Here is a 22724-nt window from a genome sequence, read left to right as displayed (position 1 = left end):
CCCTTCTTGTTTCTAAATGTTCTAATGTCTTGTTTCTATGTACTGTATCAAATCTACCACTTATCTGGAACCTCCACCATCTCCCATACACTGATAAAGACAATCATTGTTACAGCCAGTTTCCCGAATAATTTTGGGTGAATTTTGAAAGGATTAGGACTTGAAATCAAGTGGAAAAAACACGTCTACCCTAAGTAAGGATTCACTATTTCAACTTGTCTTTAATCTTTTCCTTATTAGTAATTATTTTAGCCCTGTCATAACAATAAGGCATTTTAGTGAAAATGGAAGCATGTAGAAACCATTAACACATCATACTGATTGACACCCACTTTCACAAACTTCCTTTTCCCTCTGAGTTGCTGAAAAATTCTTCCCTACACTATGCTGGTCACATAGTGCCTTCCTAGTTCTGCTTGCCTTTCTCCTTGATGTTGCTTGATGAAGAAATGAGCCATGCTCCTGAAATTATTTCCTCTTACTAATATCTTAGATCAGCTTTATACTTCCCTTCAAACTGTTCAAAGAGGTTGTTAAAAACTACTTTCTTCAAGCCCTCTGTCTTTATATTTCTGAAAGACTGAGAGAGTGGCATTTTTAGCCTGGAGAAGACTGAGATAAGAAGATCTTATCAATGTCTACAAATACCTTGGGGGGGGGGGAGTGTCAAGAGGATGGGGCCAAACTCTTTTCCATAGTGCCAAGTGACAGGACAAGAGGCAGTGGGCACAAACTGAAACACAGGAAGTTCCGCCTGAATATAAGGAAGAACTTCTTCCCTGTGAGAGTGACAGAGCATTGGAACAGGTTGCCCAGAGAGGTTCTGGAGTCTCCTTCCAGCAGATATCACAGTGGTTGAAGTCCCCCATGAGAACAAAGGCTTGAGATCATGAGGCTACTTCCAGCTGCCTATAGAAGGCCTCATTGACTTCCTCTTCCAGGTCAGGGGGCATGTAGTAGACACCCACAACAGTGTCCCCCGTGTTAACCTGTCCTTTGATCTTCATTCATAAGCTCTTGACTTCCTCTTCCTCCAGCCCTAGGCAGAGCTTGATGCATTCCGGTTGCTCTCTCACATAAAGAACAACTCCACCACTTCACCTTCCTGGCCTGTCTTTCCTAAAAAGCACATAGCCATCCATGACAGTGTTCCAGTCATGCGAGCTATCCCACCATGTCTCTGCGACTGCAATGAGATCATGGCCCTGAGACCACACACAGATCTCCAGTTCCTCCTGTTTATTCCCCATGCTGCATGCATTGGTGTACAGGCATTTCAGAGAGGTAGTCATGCCTGCAGGTTTCGCAGGAAGGGTGTACAGGTCCCCCACAGCCATGTCTCATACGCACATCCCCAGCTGCATGCACTTGATGGAAGCCTCCCAACCTGAGCTGCGTTTTGTTGACTACCTTGTCTTTATAACTCTCCTCTTCCCCATCCTACCTAGTTTAAGGTACCTAGTTTAGCTCTTTAGCAGGCTGGCCAACTTGTTGTCAGAGACATGTGTGCCCTGCTTAGTGAGGTGGATCCCATCTCTCCCCACCAGTTGCTGATCTTCAGACAGGGTCCCATGATCATGAAAACCAAAACTCTGTCGCCATAACCAGCAGTGCAGCCAGTTGTTAACTTGGAAGATCCATCTGCTCCTTCTCCTATTCTTCCCCCTCATTGGCAGGATTGAGAAGATCACTTGAGCTCCCAGATCCTTGTCCACCATGCCCAGAGCTCTGAAATCATGTCTGACTGTTTCCAATTTGCCCTTGATATCATTAGCACCCACATGAAAGAGCAGCACAGGGTAGTAGTTTGACATGTGAACGAGCCTTGGCAGTCTTTTGATGACATCTCATATACAAGCCCCCAGCAGGCAGCCTCTCTAGACAAGAGGTCAGGTCAGCAGATATGTGCCCTGCAGCATGGAGTCACCTGCAACAACCACTCGTCRCTTCTTCCAAGCGTTCCCGCCAGGCGCTGGGTCTGTCGGCCCAGCTGCTTCCCTTGAAGTCATGTCCAGATTCTCCTCATCCTGCAGGGCACTAATCTGGTTCTTCAACTGCAAGTCCCCTAGCATTTTACAGGGATGCAACAGCCAAAGTGCTACTTGTAATAAATCACAGCCTCATTTCCTGGGAGATACAGCCAGAGTCACTAAAGTCACTACAGAGAGATCTTATTCAGGCCTCCCCTATCTTGGAATAGTGTAGGAWAGGTTTTGTTTTTCACTTTTGGACTCAAACCATTGGTTTACAGAGCTCACCCTCAACTCTTCTCCCTCTGCAGAAGTGCTTGGGACCACTGGAGGGTCCAATTACTCCTGTTCTGAGGAGGCTCAGAGGTACATAAACTACAGCGCAGACTCTAGATCAAGCCCCACAAAGGTCCTTCCACTTCTTTTATTTCCCAGAACCTGTCTGTGGGGTTAAACATTTAAATTGCTGCAGAAGTATGACTGTCTGTAATGAAGGAATGATTTGGCTATGATCCCATCCTGCTGTATGTTTCCMAGCACAAGGACAAGGCTGTGCTTCTAAATCCCCATGATATAGTGACTAGCCCTGCCTCTTTAAAATCCATTACCTAGTTTAAACACTATCAGGCTGGCTCAGCAGAGGTGCAATGGCCAAGCTGTCTTGTCTATACACAGACACCTCTCCTAAACTCCTGTATACCACCACTAACTCTCATCTTGATTGTGCATGTTCTCCTTGGACAAATCATTTGTGTTTGGAGAGTTCACATTCTTGGCCATCAAAGTGGGGGCAATTTTTTAACATCCTGCTGAACAACCTATCCCATACAAGGACAAAACTCTGCTTTCAAGTCCCTGTGGCTTGGTCCTTCTTTACTCAAAGCCATTTCACCATTTCTTCTTATATGTTAGCACTGGCAACAGAGTTACCAGTGGCCTCCTAAACCTCCACTGGACCTGCTGGCATCTCCCCTTTATGAGGAAAGAGCTGTGCATATCCCTCTTGGACTTTTCCTATGGAGGGAGGAGAGTTTCTTAGCTGAAGAAATACAATGACTGAGATAGCAAGAAGAACCTCCAGGGAACTGCAGAGAGTTTTCTAAGTTTCATGTCTGTAGGCAAAGCTCATCTCTCCCGCAGAGATCTGCAGGATTCAGTGTGCTTCTGGACACAGAGAAGCACTTAAATTTAAAGCTCTCCCATTATTTGCTTAGTACTGATTGGCTGCAGCAAAACTGGAGTTTGCTCATGTCTAGCAAATAGGAGTCACACCTTACTCCTCTGCCATGAACTCTGTTTCAGTCCTGTGCTGGTGGCAGATCAGTGCCTCAGCACAATATACAAGGACTTAATGAAAGTGTGGTCAAGCAACAGCAGAGGACAGCAGGAAGCCATACTGAGCAAAATGCCTGAGCTCGTTCCTTTATGTGGGATTTAGAGGGGATTTCCTCTTGCTTACAGGCTCTGTAGGTYTGCAGAGCTCACCATCACCTCTTCCTTCTCTGCAGAGTTGCTAGGGACCACCAGAGTTTCACCCTTCCCAATTAGCTCTGATCTCAGATCAGCATGAGAGGCCACAGTAACAAAGAGGGGTTGGAAGAGCAAAGAGAGTGAGCAATGAGTTTGTGCTGAGCTGACCACAGTAGGATGGGGTGGCCCAGCTGTCCCATGAGGACAGGAGAGAGCAGATGCATGAAGGTGATGCAGGAAAGCATGGGGAGGAGAAGCAGGAGATGGAATACTACAGGAGAGAGAGAAGCACAGACAGGGCTGCAGCTCATGGTAGGGTCTATGCAAGATAAGGGGTAGGGAGAAGCAGAGAGAGAAGGCTCGGATGGAGAGAGATAAGATCTTTGGGGAAAGGGCTCTAGCATGGAGAATTCATTTCCTTTTCTTGTATCCTCACATCTCTTACATTGATCCATTTATAGAGAGTTCATGGCATCAAATCCTACCTCATCCTGCCTCCTGACTTTGCAGATAACGTGAGTGCAGAGTGCAACCCTGAGCTCTGCATCACCTGCTGCCCATAGTGAACCTCCTCACCTGGGTCAGGACATGGACCCTGGAAAAGAAATATGACAAGGAATGTGGGCAGGGAGAAGGCAGTGGGTGTAAGGAGTGGGGAAAACCTGGATACCCTAGTCAGGGGGTCATACATACCACCACAAGGGTGGGGGGGGCAGTTTAATGTCAAAGTCTTGGAAAGGCGGTGGAGAAAAGACCCAAGAATTGATTTGAATGTTGAGAGAAATCTGCTACAAACTCTGGAGTCTATCCCCTCACCCTACCAAGAAAGCTCTTTTGCAATCTTGTACTATGAAGGCATTTCCCTGCTCCATTGTAAGTGCTGCATGGCAATCAGAAGAGACCTAAACAAGACCAGCCCCACAGCTTCTCCCACAGAAAGCTCCTGCACACTACTCCAAATRCCCCTGGACCTGTCAACCTCTGCCACACGGTTCTCTGTTTTGAAAATTTTCCTTCCTCCTCCATCTGTGTTCACCTATTTCTCCTCCTGCTTCTCCAATGTCAGCTCCCACTCATCCTGCATAGGACCATCTTCTCCCCAACTTATCTCTGTGAAGCCATAGAGGGCTATCCTTGAACCGTACTTCCTTCTCTGTGGACTATCTCTGACATACCTCACCCTACACTTCACTAAGGTGCTATCTCTACACTGAGGCTTCCTTGCTCCATGTCTGTCCCTTCTGGCCAAAGTAAGCCCTTTTCCTGCCCTTCTCAGTCCAAGCCAATGTGGATGTAGGTCTCAGCACTGTACCCCTTCCCTTATTCCTCTTACTTTGGCCATAATATGCAGCAGCTCCGGACAGCCAATTCTGCTAGTCTGTAAGTAGGGCAGCTCCCAGGCATTCACTCAAGGCCTATGTCCAGCTATCGCCTCTTCTTTCTGCATACCTCTGCTCTCCCACTTTAGGCTATACGTGCATCCTCCAGGCTCCCATCTGGGCTTGTCTGTCTGGGCTGAGCAAGCCCTTCCTCTCCTCTTGCTCCTATCCTGAACATGGCCACAGATACGTGCCCCTGAGTCATCCTGTCACTCTCCAACCTCCTGTACCTTCTTGTCTTTCCATTGGTCAGGAGGTCTGAAAGGCTCCTCTGTGTCCAAGTCGCGCGTCCCACTTGCTCTGTTGTTCTGCTACAGCACATTAAATGAACATCCCCAAGGGAACATTTCAGTTGACAGCAGCTCCTGAACATGCTGCACTGGTCAGTGCTGTAGCCAGAGCACTCTGAGATGGACAGAACATATTCTGTCTGTGTGCTCTTGGGGGAAGCTCTTGCTACACTCCTGTGCTGGCAAAAGAGGAATGTGTTGGAGGGCAGGGAGAAGGATCCTTGTCAGGGCATCCCTGAGCCAGCCTCAGGAGAAAAAGGGTTGAGGCATGGTAGGAGGGGACAGAGAAGTACAGCTCCATGAGAAAATCCTCACAGCTCAAACGGAAAGGGTGCAAATTAATTGCTTACACACTGGGGTGAAGTGCCATTTGTATCCCTGGGTCCAAGGGAGTGGTACATCTCTCTCTGACCAACACCATCCAGGGATCTCAAGTCCCACAGCTGCCAACAGCTGCTTTATACCTAGTGCTTAGGCAGCCTAAGCTAGATCTGGATCCTAATGCCTGTCCCAAGGAAAGGCCATGTTTAGGCCCTGCATCCCGTCCTTGTAGATCTTGTTGAAGACCTTACTCTGTGCCACCAAGAAATGGTTCTTCTAGTCTCTACAGATGCCTGAAAAAAGAGATTTTTGGCTCAAAGCACATCCCAGCACACAGCCTCTCTCTCTGCTCTGTTTTCCATGGGCATAGAGAGATAGGCTCAGCTCTTTAGTCCAGTTACCACCCTAAAGGGTTCTCCAAAATGAGAGTCTATCCCCACGAACCTGTCCTCCAGACCCAAATGCATACATCGCTGCTCTCTGAATATCCTTGCTGAGGTTGTCCCCATGGAGACACTGAAGCCCCATTGCTACACCTTCTAGGCAGGTTCCCTGAAGCATTACAGTGGGACCTCCTGCACTCACCCAATGTGCAGGATGGAGCTGCACACTGTATTGTCCCACATGGATATGAAGAAGGCATTTTGCACTACCAAAGAGATGGCATCCTCATCTAAATCCTGCCCCAGAAACTGGCAGAGACATTGCACACCACCCTGCAGGTCCTGGGGATACATATGGAGCCTGTTACCACTGAAGGGCTTGTGACAAGCCTCCAGGCTGTCTCAGGGGGCAGGTAGGCTGAGGTGGATTCAGTCTATAGTTCATGCTCTGGCACTAGGTAGAGTTGATTTGCAGTAGACCAGTCTCCTGTTTGGAGCCATGAGATCTGCCCAGGTTTCTACCTGCTTCAGTTTTTCATAGGTGATGAAGAAAAAATTCTCCCTGCCCTTCATCTCCATCCAGGAGGTGTTCAAAACAGGAACCATGGGGCACTGATGAGAGACAAAAGGTAGCAGATCTGGGAACAGGCTGGGGCAGGGTAGGGGGTGTGCAAGGCAGAGGAAGGTTAACACAAGGTTAGGAGCACAGCAGCCATGAGGTGGGCCAGAGCAAAAGTGTATATGGAAGTGGCTGGGAGGGTCAGCCAAGGAAGGGGAATGGACTGTGATCACAGCTGAGCGATGTTGTCTTCTCCAGCCACCCTCCTGCTCGAGTTGCCCGGTTCAGCCAAACACTGCTGTGATGATGCTGTTTCTTTTCCTTGCAAATACAGGAGCAGGAACAGGCTCAGAGAACACAGTAAGAAGAGACTGAGGCTAGCGGTGTGCAGGGCTCACAGCTCAGCTCCAGCAAGAGCTCTATAGGATTTTCTGACCAACACTTCCAGAAGACTTCTGAATTCTGTAAGAGAAGGTGGTGAAATCCACTTTCCATCTGCTTCAGAGCACAACAGATTTTTTTGCAGGCTGGCATATCTCTCCAAACTGCTTTGTTTTATCTACCTCCTTATCCATCCTCCACTCCTGGAGAAAACTTAATTTCATAGCTATCTTCAGGGGGCCCTAGCAAAAGACCCTTGAGCTAGAAGCAATGAGAGACCTCCTAATGCCATGAGCATGCCCTAAACCACACTCATGCTCTCCATTCAGAAAGCGCCTCAGGAACTGCTCAGAGGATGTGGGGTCTTTATAGCTGTTGCACAACTTGGAGAAGTAATAACAGAAGATGACAATGTCTCCAGGATCCCATAGAGCGTAAATAACCTGGAGTAGAGTGCATATAGGGATTAAACAGTCCCAGCACGGGAATTTAAATGTCCAGGCACTGGCACTAGGGTGGCTCTCTAAATGGAGAAGTCTTCCACACAGGCACCAGCTCTCAGCTAGACTCCATCACCCAGACCTTAGCCAGTGGTCCATGAAAACATATGCCTCTAGAGTCAATGGAGATGCCCCAGAGTAGGGGGCAAGACATGACATGAGGGGCTGTACATTTCCATCTGGATGGCATGTAGGACACTTCCCACTGTCATAGGAGAACACCAAGGTCCTTACTCGATGTCCTGTCACTTCCAAGCTCCCCAGCTCCCAGGTCCTCCCAGGCTCCTGCCTCCTTCAAGCTTTCCATGGATACCCATCATACCTTGGCCCTGGAGCAGGAGAAGGACTGGGGGAAGATGTGCCTGGAGAGGTGACAGGTCAGTAGGTGAGGTGAGGGGTAGCTGAGGGTGACTCCAGGCCCAGTCGGTTTGAAAACTAGGGCACATGGTCAGAATTGAGGATGGTTCGGCTCCAGCCAAGATGGTCATGGCTGCAGATAAGGCTCAGGATCTCAGTCATCCACACAATGCCTGCCAGGGAAAGTAGAGGTGCATCTCTGCCCCAGGGGCAGAGATGGGCAGATCTCACAAAACCAAAGTTGCTTTGTCAGCAGCATCTTCACCACCAAGTCTGTGCCCTCCCAAGAGATGGTACTCCCCTGCCCACACACAACCACTACAGTAAAAGATGCCCCATACCACCCAAAAGGTTCCTATTCCCTGCCAAAGGAAGAGATTCAACCTCACCTGGAGATGCTTCTAAATCCCTCCCATTTCCCTGCCCTGGACCTTCCCCCAAACCCTACTAAGCACATCTCTCCCAGCCTAGCCTATGCCACCCTTTCCTCCCTTGCCCTGCTCTGCTGTCTTCYCCTTGAACTAGGCTTGGGGTAGATGATGTTGAAGATGTTGCCGTCCCTCACTAAGAACTCGTTGCCTGCAAAACTCAGGGTGTGCTTAGAGTTGTAGGAAGGGAGGAATTTAATGCCTTGGTACACCACATACTGAATACAGGCATGGTGCCTGGATCTGTGAGGGTCACTGTGGGGAAGGAGGAGGACAGGGTAAGGGTACTGATCCCCAGTGAGGAAATTTCCTCCCCTGTAGTAGATCCCAAACAYGTGCCAAGACAATCCCTATTCAAAACAGCAGGCAGACTTCAAAGGAGCTGTATATTATGGGATAATCCACTCAAACATTCTCTGATCCTTCCTCAAAAGGAGGCTATGCAAACAGCAGGTTATCTGGGTTGGGGGGGGGGGGGAATCTGCTGGTTCACAATACATTTAAGGTCTAGGGCTAGATTCTTGCTAATGGACTGACTTCTCTTAGTCCCCTTGCTGCTCCATGGGTTAACCTGTCCTCGTAGCTCAGAAAAGTGTGAAGCAGACATCATAATGGGATCTCTGGCCAGTCAAGGTGGAACAGAAGGCAGCTGCAAGCCAAAAATTCCCTATCTGGTGCCCAAAATCCAGCCTTGCTCTGCTCCTGGAACTAAAGGTCTGCAGAGCTGCCAGGAGCTGGAGAGGGAAGAAGGGGAGACAAAAGGTTTCTGCTCTTGCGCCACCATCCTGGAACAATGATTAACAAAAGCCAAAGTCCAGTAGTCATCCCTTTCCCATGGAGGGGAGGGCACAAACAGAGGGTTATGGAGAGCACACCAGTGCATAGCTCTGTGCAAGTCATTTAGGGAGGGTTTGTCCTTAACTTCACCCCCACTGCAAGAACCTCACTTTTCTCCTATGCTCCCTCTGTTTCTCAGATGAGTTTCTCTCTTTTCCTCCAAATATGCTATTAAACCTCCAACAAAGGTCCCATGCAGTGCTTCTGTTCCTTCCCATTTCCCTTTAACACTACAAATTCATGTACCTCATCTGAAAACCCCCTAACAACTCCAGCTTGCCTACTGCCATGAGTCTTTGTGGGATGTGCTGAAACTGGGCCATAAAAATGCTGCAATTTCTATAAGGAAGAGAACACAGTTGACTGCAATTCAGAGGAAATTATAGATTAATTTAAAAAGTCTCCCAGGAAAAGAAGAGATGTTGCTACAGCAATAAAGGACAGAGYAGTTATTCCCCTTTTCATTAAAAATCTTTATGACTACATTATAGGAGGAGAGGAGGAGGAACAGGGGAAATTCTTCCTCTACTGGGGCAATTATATGGACTGCTCTGGACCAAAGGACAGTGGACCTTAATGTCATTAATTAGAAACACACAAAATAAAACTAGTAGTGCCATATAATCATATGTGAAATTAATAGTATTTTCTGAATATTCCACTAGGAGTGTATGCAGCAAGAGAAAAGTTTTATTCCAAGAAGATAGTTATTTTGAAAATTTCATGTAACAGAATGTGCTATCAACAGTAGACTGAAAAATAAATAAAGCACACAGTGCATATGAATAGTGTTTGAGAAGTAGCAAATATTAGCTTTGATAGCATGGAACAGCTTTTTTTTTTTTTTTTTTTTTTAAAAAAAGCTAAAACAGTGATTTCCCTTAAGAGCAAGTTTTGTTTTCAAAGCAAACATGAGAGAAAATATGATTAAGAAATGTTTAAACACTTCACTTCAAAGTGGAATGTTATCTCACCACAGGTATTCCATTAACAGTGGATGAGAGAAATGAAATTAACCCTTGAGGACATCCATTGTGTTTGTTGCTTTGACTTAAAAAATAATGTTTAGCAAAAACCTTGAAAAAGAATAACATGCTCATAATTTTTTTACAAGTGAATAGTTGCATTATTTCATGAAGCAAAATGAGTAACTGTCCCTTTTCATGTTCCTCTTTCTGTTTTTCTAAAACCTCCTCTCATAACTGTCTTTTACTGAAAAGGAATTTAAAAAGCTATTTTTGTTGCATGCATGATAGTAGTTATAGCCGAAGGAAGAGAGACAATATACCCTTACAACAGCTTTGCAATTGCAGTGGGACATAATTCTTTCTGACTGTGCAGTTTYGCCAATGAGCCACAAACAACCTTGATCCACAGAGGGAAAAAAAATAAAAAAAGAAAAGAAAGAAAAGAAAGTTTGCCAATATCACAATAATTCAAAACCAGCTGGCTTTTAACAGTAGAATTTTTTTGAAGTTTTTTTTAAGAGCAGAGTGAGTTTTTATGGGTAGAATGAGAGCTCCAGTAACACTCAACAAAGCACAAAGCAGGAAAGGAAACAGACAGAAAATATTCCGCATATCTAGGCCTTTGTACAAAACTAAGAGATAAAGGAAAAGTCTCTAAAGTATTATCAAAATTTAACTTTTCCTGAGTAGGTATCTAAATTTCTCAGACAGACCTAAAAGAAATCTGTCTAGTGTTTCATTATGCAACAGATTGGTGCAGCTTGAAATGTACAGTATACTTACTCAATCGATAGATTTCGCCCTCTAAAAAGTAAGTATATTACCCTAAATAATTACAACAGTTAGATAAGGAATATATTTTTAAACACATTGACATAACTGTATAGTTAAAAAGCAAGGTAGCAATCTGTTTTTAAATATATATATATAATTTTATTAAAATGCATGAAAATAYTATAAATAAGGTTTAGTTAGTCAAAAGATAGAGAAAACTGAAAAAGCACATATTAAGTTTTAGATATTTTTTAAATTTTCTCATAGAAGAAAGCATTAACCAGCTCTAATGAAAAAGAAGAGAAAAAGGTTTTAAATTGCTGCCAGGACATTTAAAGTATTTTTTAATTATTATRAAGACTGTCAAATATTTATAACAATATACATTTATCAGTATGATGTAATTATTATTATATGCAAATAATTCCAAACTACATTAGTGAAGTCWGAATTAACAGAAATTTAACAATATTTGAAAGCTAAAAATGAATTAATATATGCTAAATTTTTAAAACATAATGCAGAGGTGTGAATATCTTCATTTTTTCAACACTAAGATTTCAGAAAGATCCTCCAAACTGACCCAGTGAAGCCTGAATTCAATGCAAAAAGTCGTATTAGAGGACTGAAGGCCCATTAAAGAACATTCATTTGTGCTAAAATGGAAAATACATCAAGCATCATACTATGAAAGACCTTGTGCATTGTCCTGATGCTCCAGTTCACAAAATGGAATCTTCATTTGGGTAGAAATTCAAAAAACAAGGAAATCAAAAGGCAACAAAAACATTAATATCTGTTTTGGTTATGAAAGTAAAAGAGGAATTTTTCCACAGGTCTCAGCTAAAGGTTACATATTACCTCCTTTGGGTAAGTAGTGAATGGGTAATCAAAATAAGATATACTAAAGGATGATTTTTTTTCAGCATAAATCATGTTCCTGGGTCTTCTGTGGAGGCTCTCAGCTTTCTCTTGCTATAGATGATGGAGAGCAGGAATACATGCAGATTGGATTATCAAGCTTGTCAGATGCCCACTCTTTTGGGAGATGATTCCTTGTCTCTTCCCACTGAACATAAAGGGAATCTAGCAGCTAACTTGTATGTGGGTGTGTAACTTTYAGGTGCTTATAAGCACTGTATGTGCTTTGAGCTGCAACCCTACAGGCTGACTAGCATGATGCTCCCCTGCTGGAGTGAGCCCCAGAGAAGTCCATGTCATCATGCCCTGACCTACAGTAATTGCCCCAAACCAAGTCATACACGGGGTTCTGAGCAGTCAGCAAATYACATTGCCTGAATACAAAGGTATTGTTTGAGATGGTCCAAGTAAATCTGGGAGACAAGGAGAAGGTGCTGAACTGGGTTGAAAGTGAAGGATAGGGCACCTCAGGAAGCCTCCTTCCTCCTTCACCTCTTCTGACTGTGACAAGTCTTCTGACTGTGACTTCTGACAAACTTTTTTTTTTTTTTTTTTTTTTTTTTAATGTGGAGTGGATTTTCAAACAGCGCCTGCTTATGCATTCCTTTTATTCCCTGTTTGGTGCATTTCCAAGTGGCTTTGTATCTTCTTGTTTACTTTGCTTTTTTGGTAAACTTCATGCAAACAGCTGGATTATCTACAGGTTCTTTGGATCACTTGCAGCCCTTATAAACAATTAGGGTCACATTTCCTTGTCCTGTCCTTGTGCTCAGAAAACTGGTTTAAGAGGCTTGCTACACAGTTCAGTAATTTTGTATTTAAACTCCTTGAAAAGGTTTGCGTAAGTGGTGATGGTGAGTATCCATTTTATTGATTTATGCTAAGTCCTCTTTTATTTACATTGGCATACAGCAGCTGCCTGGATTCTCTTTGCTATAAAAAGGTGGAAAGGTTCAACAGCAGGAACATCTCAGAGCTTCCTCATAATGAATGTCAAAGGACCAGTTTGTCTAGCAGTGTTATGGCCAACAGAATAACTTCAGGAACTGCAAATAGCATGTGACAGGGAAAGTACTTCCAAGTCACATGAGCTGACTGCTTCTTAAAAAACAGATGCGGGGGTTGTTCCACCTGCAGAGCTTGGAGAAGATATTGCCTGGAGAATRCTCCAAAGAAGCTGTCCTAAACCATGCTTTTTGCATCTATTTCTAGCTACTGCCCTTAGATCTATTTCAAATATAGGTTCTTAAAACTATTGGTTGTTGTATTGCACTGCGAAATTCGTATTGGCTGCACAACTTGCATCTTMATGAGGACATCATCATTACATGGTGGTATTATAACTACAAATTTGCAAATGCCCTGTCAGATCTGCCCCTCTTGCTCACAAGGTGGACAAGATAAGTTTGAGATGCCTGCAGGTAGGAGTGAAATAGGTCAAAAGTCGACCCCAATGGAGCTGACTCAAAAGTGGGATGACTCAAAAGTCAACCCCAGTTTCTACTGACAAATAAGAAACATTCATACATCAGTCATGCCAGTTCCCAGACTTAACCAAGAAAGTACCAGGTTTAATTCCCATTTCTGCCAAATACTTTTCCYGTATGACTGCAGAGAGTCACTTTGTGTCTCTGTGTCTCAGATGAAACACAGGATCTCCAGCTGTAGTGTTTTGCCCTTATCYATCCAATGATGGCATGAAAATTTGCACAACTCTTACAGAGGATGAGTCACTTGCATCTTTGCTGATAGAAAACCACCTTCAYAACCTTGTGGTGGAGCTGAGGCATTTTCCAATACTTTAGGGCTATGGAGTCATAGGCACTGTGATGAGTCTGCTTTTCAGCAACATAGGCCCAGGGGTTTGTATGCAGAAATCTTAGTTTGCTATATCCTTCAAAAAACATCACAAAGTCACCCAAGTCCTGTATCTGGGGTTGCAAAAATGGCAATGGAGCACTGCGGTGTTACAGGGCTGGTAATGTAGCCATCTCCATATCTCTCCTGACTGTTTTTTGTTTTATTGTTTTTTTCTTTGCGTCTGAAGTTAAAATTTCTGCATCCGAAGTACCTGCATCATTACAGACCCCATATCCTCCCCTAGCATTACCCCAAGCATCTCCAGTCCTGCATGGTCCCAAATTCTACATCCTCCAAAAACATTTTCCATAATCCCTGATCTTCCTCATACTGCATCTGTCTGCAACAATAACCTAMGGTCCCTGTCTCTGAACTCTCTCCACCTCCCTCTAGCCCCCTCTGCCCCAGCTTCCCCCATTCTTCAGTTTCCCTCAGTTGGGTATGAAAATATTTTGTAATCCTTGCTGATTCATCTTAGCTGGGCTATGGTCTCCTCTACCTCTCCTTTTGATTCCCTAGTCCTAATCTTCTCCAAAGCTGTTGCACAGGGAAATTAATCAAAAATACTTCTAACTTTGGGGCAGAGAAAAGAAAATTTGTCCCTCCTCTGGGCTTGCTGCTTCACTGCCACTGAATAAATATGGCTGCAGGCAGATGCCAAGGGTACCTTCTGGGTGTCAGCTGCAGCAAAAAGCAGCTGCAAAGGACATGCAGAAGATGCCACTGAGGTTTATTTTCCTCCTCTGGGGAGTCCTTGCTCTGCCCCTGTGTTTGGCTGACACAGGTAATTCCTTAACATTGCCCCTTTTCAGGCTGGGCATCTGCACTAAGGTATCTGGGCTAGGAAGGAGGCATTTAGACAGATCTGGGTGCAGAATACATTTTGTTGGTATTTGTTTCCTTCTCTGCAAGATGAGTTTGGACACAGATGGTGATCAGTACAAGCAGAGTAAGGAGGATCATCCACAAGATATCTTTGAGGTCTCTCAGGTGGATTCTGCTGGGAGTAAGATGAAGGGTCATGGTAAGAAAACGTCAGGAGAGACAAAAGCTGCTTTATTTATATGTATCTTAATCAGATTTTTTTTTCTTTTAAAAGATAGATGTATATTGGAAAAAAATAAATTTAACATAGTTGAACCTCATTACAACTGATGAAACACATTTTAAACTGGTATATTAACCAGGTCTCTCCCCATAAAGAAGTGTTAAGAGGCATTGCTTCTTACCCGCACAAGCTGAAAGCCCTTTAAATTCTGAGATCCTAGCAGTTTGTCACCATTCTCTGTGTCAAGTTGTGTCCCACAGAAAGAGCTACTTTGCTGCCTTCACGATCTGCAGAAGAGTTTTTTCCTTCAGTGTAGCTAGTGCACTCTTCTTCCTTCACCCAAAGTTTTCCCTTCCTAGGGGTCTCGTAGTTCATCTCTTTCATTCCAAGGTGGTGATCTACTCCTTGTGTCTTCCCCTTCATCTATGAGGAGAGAATCTACTCCTTCTGCACTGAGGATGAGAGCAGCAAGGGAACTCCCTTGTGTGCCACAACAAGCAGCTACGACCTGGATGRCAAGTGGAAGTATCGCACCTTGCAAGGTGAGTGCTGGACCCTGCCCCATGGGTACCTCTCCTTGCTTTTCAGAGCTGCCATGGTGGGGATAGAAGGCCACACCATGCAAACAGCCTCACGCAGCAAAGAAACTACCCCTTATCAAGTGTGTTGGTCAGTTTAAGGAGATTTATAGTTAGGACTTTTCTCACTCAGCTTTAGAGATGTATATCTGTTTTAGTCTCTCCCTTTATGATCAGTGAGAAAAGCAGGTGCTTCCACAGAATGACTGATCTCTCATAAATGGAGGTATCTGTAGTCATACAGACCAAGGCTACTTTGTCCAATCTCTCAGCTGGTCCTCCTGGCTATGATACATGGGCCCAGAGTAGGAGTGTGTGTGAATGGGCTGCCCTCACTTCTATTGCACTTTACTCTTTTTCCCTGCCTGGACCTTTCCTCTTCTTAATAACTGACTGGATGTCTGGGTCTGTCTAGGATTATGGGATGGGGCTAGAGTGAGAGTGGAATCCCACGTTAGGACATGATTTGGGAAATGTCTGCCTCTCAAGTCAACTGAGTATCCAGATCTCAACTTTTAAGGCAAATGAGCTTGTCCTAACTCTTTACCCCCTGAGAAATTCAGTTTAGTCACATTCTACTTTCTCGCTTTCTTACTTGCTCACAATTCATCACTTTATCTCTGGTACAGTTTGTAAAAGGACCTTGGTCCTGAAGGCTACAAATAGTCAACATCATTACCAGAAGCCTCGTAGTATGTCCATTTGAAATCCTACTCATACTTGTTGCTCAGGGAGTACCAGAACTCCCAATCAGTTGTGCACAAGGTATAGGTCAGATCTTAATAGATGCAGGGACCTGTYGAGTTTGAACTCAGCTTTAAGATCAAGACACATAAGGCATTGGCCAAATGCTTGTCCCTGGATATGATGATGAATTATGTAGGGATCCCATGAAAAGTCTTGCTCTGACCAGCATCTTCACCTTCTCCAGGCTTCCATCTTCCTTTGACTAATTCAGGCTTGCTCTTCTCAGGCAAGGAGTGGTTCTGGCCATCTCTGCATACATTGTGGAACAGTCAGTGAGCTTATATGGGTCACTAAGGTGTCRGGTAAGGCAGATGATGAGATGTGCTTGTGATGGATATGGGGTTTGTTTGGRGGCATTGGCTTGAGAGCAGAGGTGACAGGAAACAGCAGAGACACTCTGAATTCACCCCAGCCTGCACACATCCTACTTGTCCTGCAGGCATAGAAGATTTACAAGTCTGGTCTAAGCAAGTCACTTTGTTCTTGTACCATCCATGAGAAACAAAAAGCTTCATGGAGCAATTCCTGGAGACCTCCTTTAGCATGAGATGAGGTTCAGATCTCTCTTCAGAGGTACTAGAGCCAGTCTAGAGGGCTTTAGACATTCAAATCACTGGAAATGGATTTGGGGCTGCAGCTGTCTATATAGAAGAGCATACCCACAGTTCTTGTCTCTTGAAGGTGTCAGCTCTCCAGGTAAGGATGTTCTTCAGAAAAAATCTGTGCAACTCCAAGCACTGTCCTTATTGTGTCCTATTCTCTCCCTGCAGAGCATGAGGGCAGCTCGGGTGGYCAAACTTGCTTTTTCCCTTTTCTGTAGAAGAACCAGACATTTTACACCTGCACTAATGAGCACATGGAGGATGGACAATTCTGGTGTGCCACCACAGACAGCTATGACCGTGACCGATGCTGGAGCTACTGTGCTGACATCAGTGAGTGTAATGTCCCTTGTACAACTTTCCTCTCCTGATCATTGCTGAATATCTGCAGCACTGACATTTTTCTATCTGGCTCCTAGTGCTGAGCTTGAACCCAACAGGATCCTGTATCTTCCCATTCGCCTACAAGAGTCAGACTACACCTCCTGCACAACTGATGGGGCATTCAAAGGGCTTCCATGGTGCTCTTTAAGCAGCAACTATGAGCAGGATCTCAAATGGACATACTGCCAGGCTTCTGGTAAGGCTATGGGGAGTTACAGAGCTCAGAAAGTCTCATCTGTGTTTGCCACAGAGGCAGGACAGGGCAACACCAGAGTTCACAGAAAAGCTGAGACAGTTAAATTGCCACAAGTRGGACAGCACAACTCCTTCACTCCAGTTCATCACTGGGGCATTGTGAAGGGAAAATTCACCCAGGATCTGGCAGGATCAGGACTGGTAGCTAAGGTAAGGTTGGCACTGGTAATCTCCACAGGTAGACTGTGGGGTTATGTAGGACTTAGGGGGCAGTGAGAGGACACTCARCAGAGGAGACCTTTGCCAGGCCATTCACCTCTCTCAGGATGATCACAGGGCTGTTCTTAAAATGAGAAAAGGAAACCTTCCTTCCCAAAATCTTCTACTGTTTCCCACGCTGGCCTCTCCCTCACCACTGCTCTTTATRGATAGAGGCAGGTAAAGGAGGCAATAAGGCAAGCAGGGGGCATCACTGGACACTCAGGTGTTCTAAATCCATTCCATTGGACTGGCAGCCCTCCTCATCTCCATCWGCAGTGCCTAAGACAACAGGGAAAAGTAGGTGTGAGATGCAAATTTTGTACTGAAGGGAAGGGAAAAAGAAGAAGAGAAGGGAACAAAACTGGCTTTACATATCTTAAAAGTCTTGAATGTGCATGAAGGGAGAGGAGAAAATATTCGAAAGCAGTTTCATGATTTCCCCCATTGTTATCTTGATTAGCTGAGCAGGAAGGTGCTGTTAAGGCCTCAAAACTAGAAGAAAAAAAWTTTAACATAATTTTCAGAATCTACCCTCTTTTCCAAGACTATTCTGAACCCCATGTGATGGGGCTGACCAATTCAGAAAGTACTAATGAAAATAGGAAAAATGCAGTCCCTCAGTTCCAGGCTTAATGCCTAGCTGATTGAGTGTGGARGATGCTGAGTGTGCAAATGGACATGGAGGACTGGACACTGCCCATAGACAGCAGATAYTAGTGGCAGATGTTAAAAAGGGCAAAGCTGAAACTCACAGTCCCAGCTGGGGATGGTCAGAAATATTCCCTGACACAAACAGAAAAGGAAAGCCCATTCGCCTGTTTCTACTCAGCTAAATCTTCTCTTCCATCTCAACCTTCCCCCAACTAGTGTCTGGTATGAACAATGGGAAACTCCCTTGCGTCCTTCCATTCAAATACAAAGCCAAGCTGTACCATAGCTACACAGACACTGACTCACAAGATGGAAGGTACTGGTGCTCCTCCACCAGCAGCTATAACTACCAGTGGCACTACTGTTCCACAGCAGGTAAGGGATGTGAGAAGAGAGCATCCTCAGCATGCTCTTGGCCTCTGTCATGCAGGGTGCAGAAGGGCGCAGAGTTCTGGTCATTTGGGGAAGGAGTGGGTGGGCTTTGCTATGACCACTAGTGTGAATTGACTCCACTCAGGTCATTTCTGATGTTTGGAGAATGGCTCAGGACTTACAGACAAACAGTAGTAAAGTTAGCATCATAGCATCCAGGATACTCTGGCACAGAAATAGGTCTGAGACTGCACAGCTAGAGAAGATCCTGTTCTCTAGGGATGCTTTTATTCCTCTTCTTGGTTTTGGAGGTCCTTATAGGAACTATGTGCTCACCTCTGATACTGGCAAGCCAGAAAGATCCCAGAAATAGCTACGAAAAGGAATCTGGGTTTAGCCTGGCCTTTTAGCAAGCAATTTTGGTCCTTTCAGCTTATCCACAACAATGGCAATTTATCGCTGTCTTTGTACAACTGGATTAGAGGAAAGTGCTCTAACTCAGCARACAATAAAGTAAATTGAGAAAAGGAGAAACTGAACAGCTCTGTGCTGGAAACAACTGCTTATTGACACTAAGTTTTGGATTTGTCTCATCTAATTTCAGGTTAGCTACCTAGACTGCTCTGATAGATAGCAAAGCAGGCACCCCTGGGTGGGAGGCACCTGACAAAGGTTAAACAGCTACTTTCAGGGGAGAGGAATTTCTCTCCAAAGACTTTTTAGGGCTGTCTTCATTGTAGACCTCTGAAGTCAATTGAGTTAAATCCCACCATACAAGTATTTATTCAGATTAGCCCATTCCTTCTGATATACCAGGAATTTGCTGTGGGGACTGCAGCATTTCATTATGCCTCTGCTATTCTCATCACAGCCTGTCTTGCCTCAAAATGTCTCGATAATAGTCAGTAAGGTATCCAACATCTGAGCTAAGCCTGGCAACATCACAGAGGCTTTTAAAGGTGGGCACAGCACAGGGTTGGCAGTTGAGTTCAGAATTCAGCCCTTGTCTGGGAAGTTGTGTAGATGTCTGAATCATGTTTCTTGGGAGAATACAGAAAGAAATAGGACTGAGTCTAAAGCCTTGTATGGAAGGAGGATGCAAAAGAATTGAATTAGATTTAGATGGGCTGATAATCATTCTTTTAGCAATTGCTGCTGGAAGGTTTGGTCTGTTTAATGACATCCCCAGAGGTACTGYATTCCAAGTACTTTCTTAGTTCCTCCTGAAACTCATGAATATTTTCTTCATCTGGAACATCCTTTGTCAAGAAGCTCCACAGATATATTGCATGATGTACAGGAAAAAAAAAAATCTCTGATGTTTTCAGCTTAGTTGCTCCAAATTTCTTTCATTGGCCCCTGGTTTTTATTCTAGAAGAGACAGTAAATAGTCAGTCTCACTTCATTCACTAAATATCTATCCTGAGYTTGCATGCCACATTTCATTCACGTCTTCTGAAAGCCAAGGTACATCTCCAAATATCATTTGTCATTTCCCATGACAATTCTAAGGTAAAAAGATAAAATACATGCATTCCTTCTGTCTGGTTAATTATCACTCATTTTTATTSCTGATGTCATCCACTGAAAAGGTTTGAAGTAGCGAAGACTTTTGACCTGGATTTAGAGAAATGATGCAAAAAAACTGCTGTGAAAATGTACTTATTACTCAAGAAAATACAAAGTAAAGAATTTTTTTTCCATAATTTTTATTTGTTCTCCAACTTACACTCYTGTTGCTCTTTTTTCTATTTCTAGAGTATGGAGGAAATTCCAATGGTGAAAACTGTGTTTTTCCTTTCATCTACAAGAAGAAGCTATTTTATAGCTGTATCAAAACAAATGACAGMTCTGGAAATCTGTGGTGTGCTACAATAAGCAATTATGATCAAGATAAACTGTGGAGCTATTGTCCAGAAAACTGTAAATATCTCCTTAGCTCTACTCTCCTCCCCATAAGAAGCAAGTTACAAATATAAGGGCCAGGTAACAGCTGTTATACATCAGCCAGAATTCAGTAGGAAAGACAGGAGTGATGCAGGTGAGGGGGGGACAGTAACACTGGGAAAAAGAAAATGAAAATAGAAATTATGTGAAGGGTAAAAGTCATACTTTGATCCCACTCTGCAAGAATCTGCATATGGATAGGGAAGCTTTAGCTCATTAAATGTTGGAGCTAAACAGAGTCATATTGAGGCTGGAGGGGTCAGCTTTTTTTAAAAAAATAACAGGCATTAACCTCTGGAACAGCTTGGGTTGTTACATTGGTCTTTCTGAGCAGTTTGTATGCATAGGGGACAAGGCAGGACATTTGTGGGAAGGTCCCTAACTTATATTCATCTGTGAATTACTCGGGTTGATTTTGATCCTCTTTTGCAGATGTATCATGGAATAACAGAGTCAAAATGTGTGTTCCCATTTATTTACATGGAGAAGTTGCACCATTCCTGCATCCAGRGTGAGAGGCTGCCTGGAAAATTCTGGTGTGCTACAATGAGCAGCTATGACCAGCACAAAACATGGATTTTATGTTCCTACACAGGCAGGGCTGCAATTCCTCCACAAGCAGCTCTAGGACATCAGAGAATGGGACCTATCATAGGGTCACTATCCTAACTCTAGGTGGGCATTTTGCATTTTKCTCAGGTCTTGGGTGAGCTATGGCAGTGTGGAGCCCATTCTTCAGTAGACTCCCTTATTCCACAGCTGCAGACCCAAACATGTTTGAGGAACTTGGATGTAATCAAGAAAAAAAGAAAGCACATGTGATCCTGGAAGATGACCCAAAGGGAAACAGGCCTTATGCTTGAATCTTCATGGAGCCTGCATGAATRTTATTGAAACATCCATCCCCAACATGTTCAAAGGAAACTTAGAGGGACAAAAATTGAAAATTAAGGATGAGGTTGCAGAGCAAACTGACCCAGGCTAAARCTAAACCAGATAACCAAATTGCAGCTTGACTGGTTGCTGCAACACAAGTAATTTCCATCTGATAAAGAATGTAACTCTAAATGCAAAYGTCTGGTCTTTTATTTCCTTGGTCAAAATCTCCTCCTTGAAGCATGGTATGGAGATACTTGAGCCAGAGAGAAGGATGCCTCTCTAATCCTCCTCTGAGTCTCTTTCAATTGGGAAAGGCGGATGTGAATTTGTGCTTCATTAGCAGCTCCTCCTTGTGGGCACAGTATGAACATGGACTAAGATCTCTTTCCCAGGGCCACCTTTAGCATGCACCAGAGCAAGCCAGTAGTGAAAACAGGGTGACTAAGGCAAGGTGTTCGCCCTAGCCTCCTACAACAGAAATATCCAGCACAGAGAAGCTCCGGTCAAAGCAGAGCTCAAAGCATGATGCAGGCAGGATATCAGTGTGTGTGCCCTTCTCTCCCACAGGTCCAAGCCGTTCCTCTGAGAAACCTTGTGCTTTCCCTTTCACTTACGAAGGCCAGCAATTCAATGAATGCAGCCTGAAYGAGAATAATGGGAAGCTCTGCTGTTCCACTACTGACAACTACAACACGAACCGCAAGCGGAGTTTCTGTCCTGTCTGATGCAGGGGAAGGATGGAAAAATGAATGGGCAGTGCCCAGCTGTTTGGCATTGCCTATAATCCYTTAAACACCTACTGCTTAGCTTCATACAATCCATTTAATCTGAGTTGCTTTGATCATATGCACAGCACTACAATACAACAGGTTTACTATAGCTGCAGAGTCCATTCTGTCATTGGAGTCATCTTTATCACATGTGTACAGTCTCTGAAGGGAAACAGCAGCAGCTGTAAAATGCCACCTGTGTTTCCTAGAATAAGCCAGGATCCCATTGGGAAGCTTTTCTTCTCTTTCTCTTGGTGCCAAGTACAGCAGTCAGCACATCATTCCCTGCAGTATCACTCCCTGTACGGGCCCTTACTTATTACAGAATCACAGAATGGTAGAGGTTGGAAGGGACCTCTGGAGATCATCTAGTCCAACCTACCTGCTCAAGCAGGCTCACCTAGAGCATGTTAGATAGCACTGCATCCAGGCGGCTTTTGGATATCTCCAATGAAGAAGACTCTACAGCCTGTTGCAATGCTGTGTCACTCTCACAGGAAAGAAGTTCTTCCTTATATTCAGGTGGAACTTCYTGTGTTTCAGCTTTTGCCCATTGCCTCGTCCTGTCACATGGCACTACGGAAAGGAATTTAGCCCCATCCCCTTGACACCCTCCCTTCAGGTACTTATACACATTGATAAGATYTCCTCTCAGTCTTCTCTTCCCCAGCCTAAACAGGCCCAGCTCTCGCAGCCTTTCCTCATAGGGCAGATGCTCCAGTCCTCTGATCATCTTTGTAGCCCTACACTGGACTCTCTCCAGTAGCTCCATGTCTTTCTTSTACTGGGGAGCCCAGAAATGGATGCGGTACTCGAGAAGTGCCCTCATCTGAGCTGAGTTGGGAGGCACAATCACCTCCCTCAATCTGCTGGCTTCCTAATGCAGCCCAGA

The 22724-nt window shown here is 44.4% G+C and overlaps 1 protein-coding gene and 1 pseudogene across 1 annotated transcript; one reads left to right on the top strand and one right to left on the bottom strand.

The window, feature by feature from the left end:
- Positions 1 to 5607: 5607 nt before the first annotated feature.
- Positions 5608 to 9165, bottom strand: LOC146590970 (sulfotransferase 2B1-like; annotated as a pseudogene).
- Positions 9166 to 14310: 5145 nt separating this feature from the next.
- On the top strand, positions 14311 to 21787 carry LOC146590969 (matrix metalloproteinase-9-like). The gene is given in 4 exon segments (XM_085313692.1): positions 14311 to 14422; positions 14845 to 14988; positions 16542 to 16706; positions 21630 to 21787. Coding segments are annotated over 4 exon segments (579 nt in total).
- Positions 21788 to 22724: the final 937 nt, after the last annotated feature.

This window comes from Rhea americana, unplaced genomic scaffold (genome assembly GCF_003343005.1).
Source record: "Rhea americana isolate MKP2758 unplaced genomic scaffold, rheAme1 scaffold_393, whole genome shotgun sequence".
Classification (NCBI taxonomy): Eukaryota; Metazoa; Chordata; class Aves; order Rheiformes; family Rheidae; genus Rhea; species Rhea americana.
Note: the sequence above shows the minus strand (reverse complement) of the source record. Positions and strands in the feature narration are given on the sequence as shown.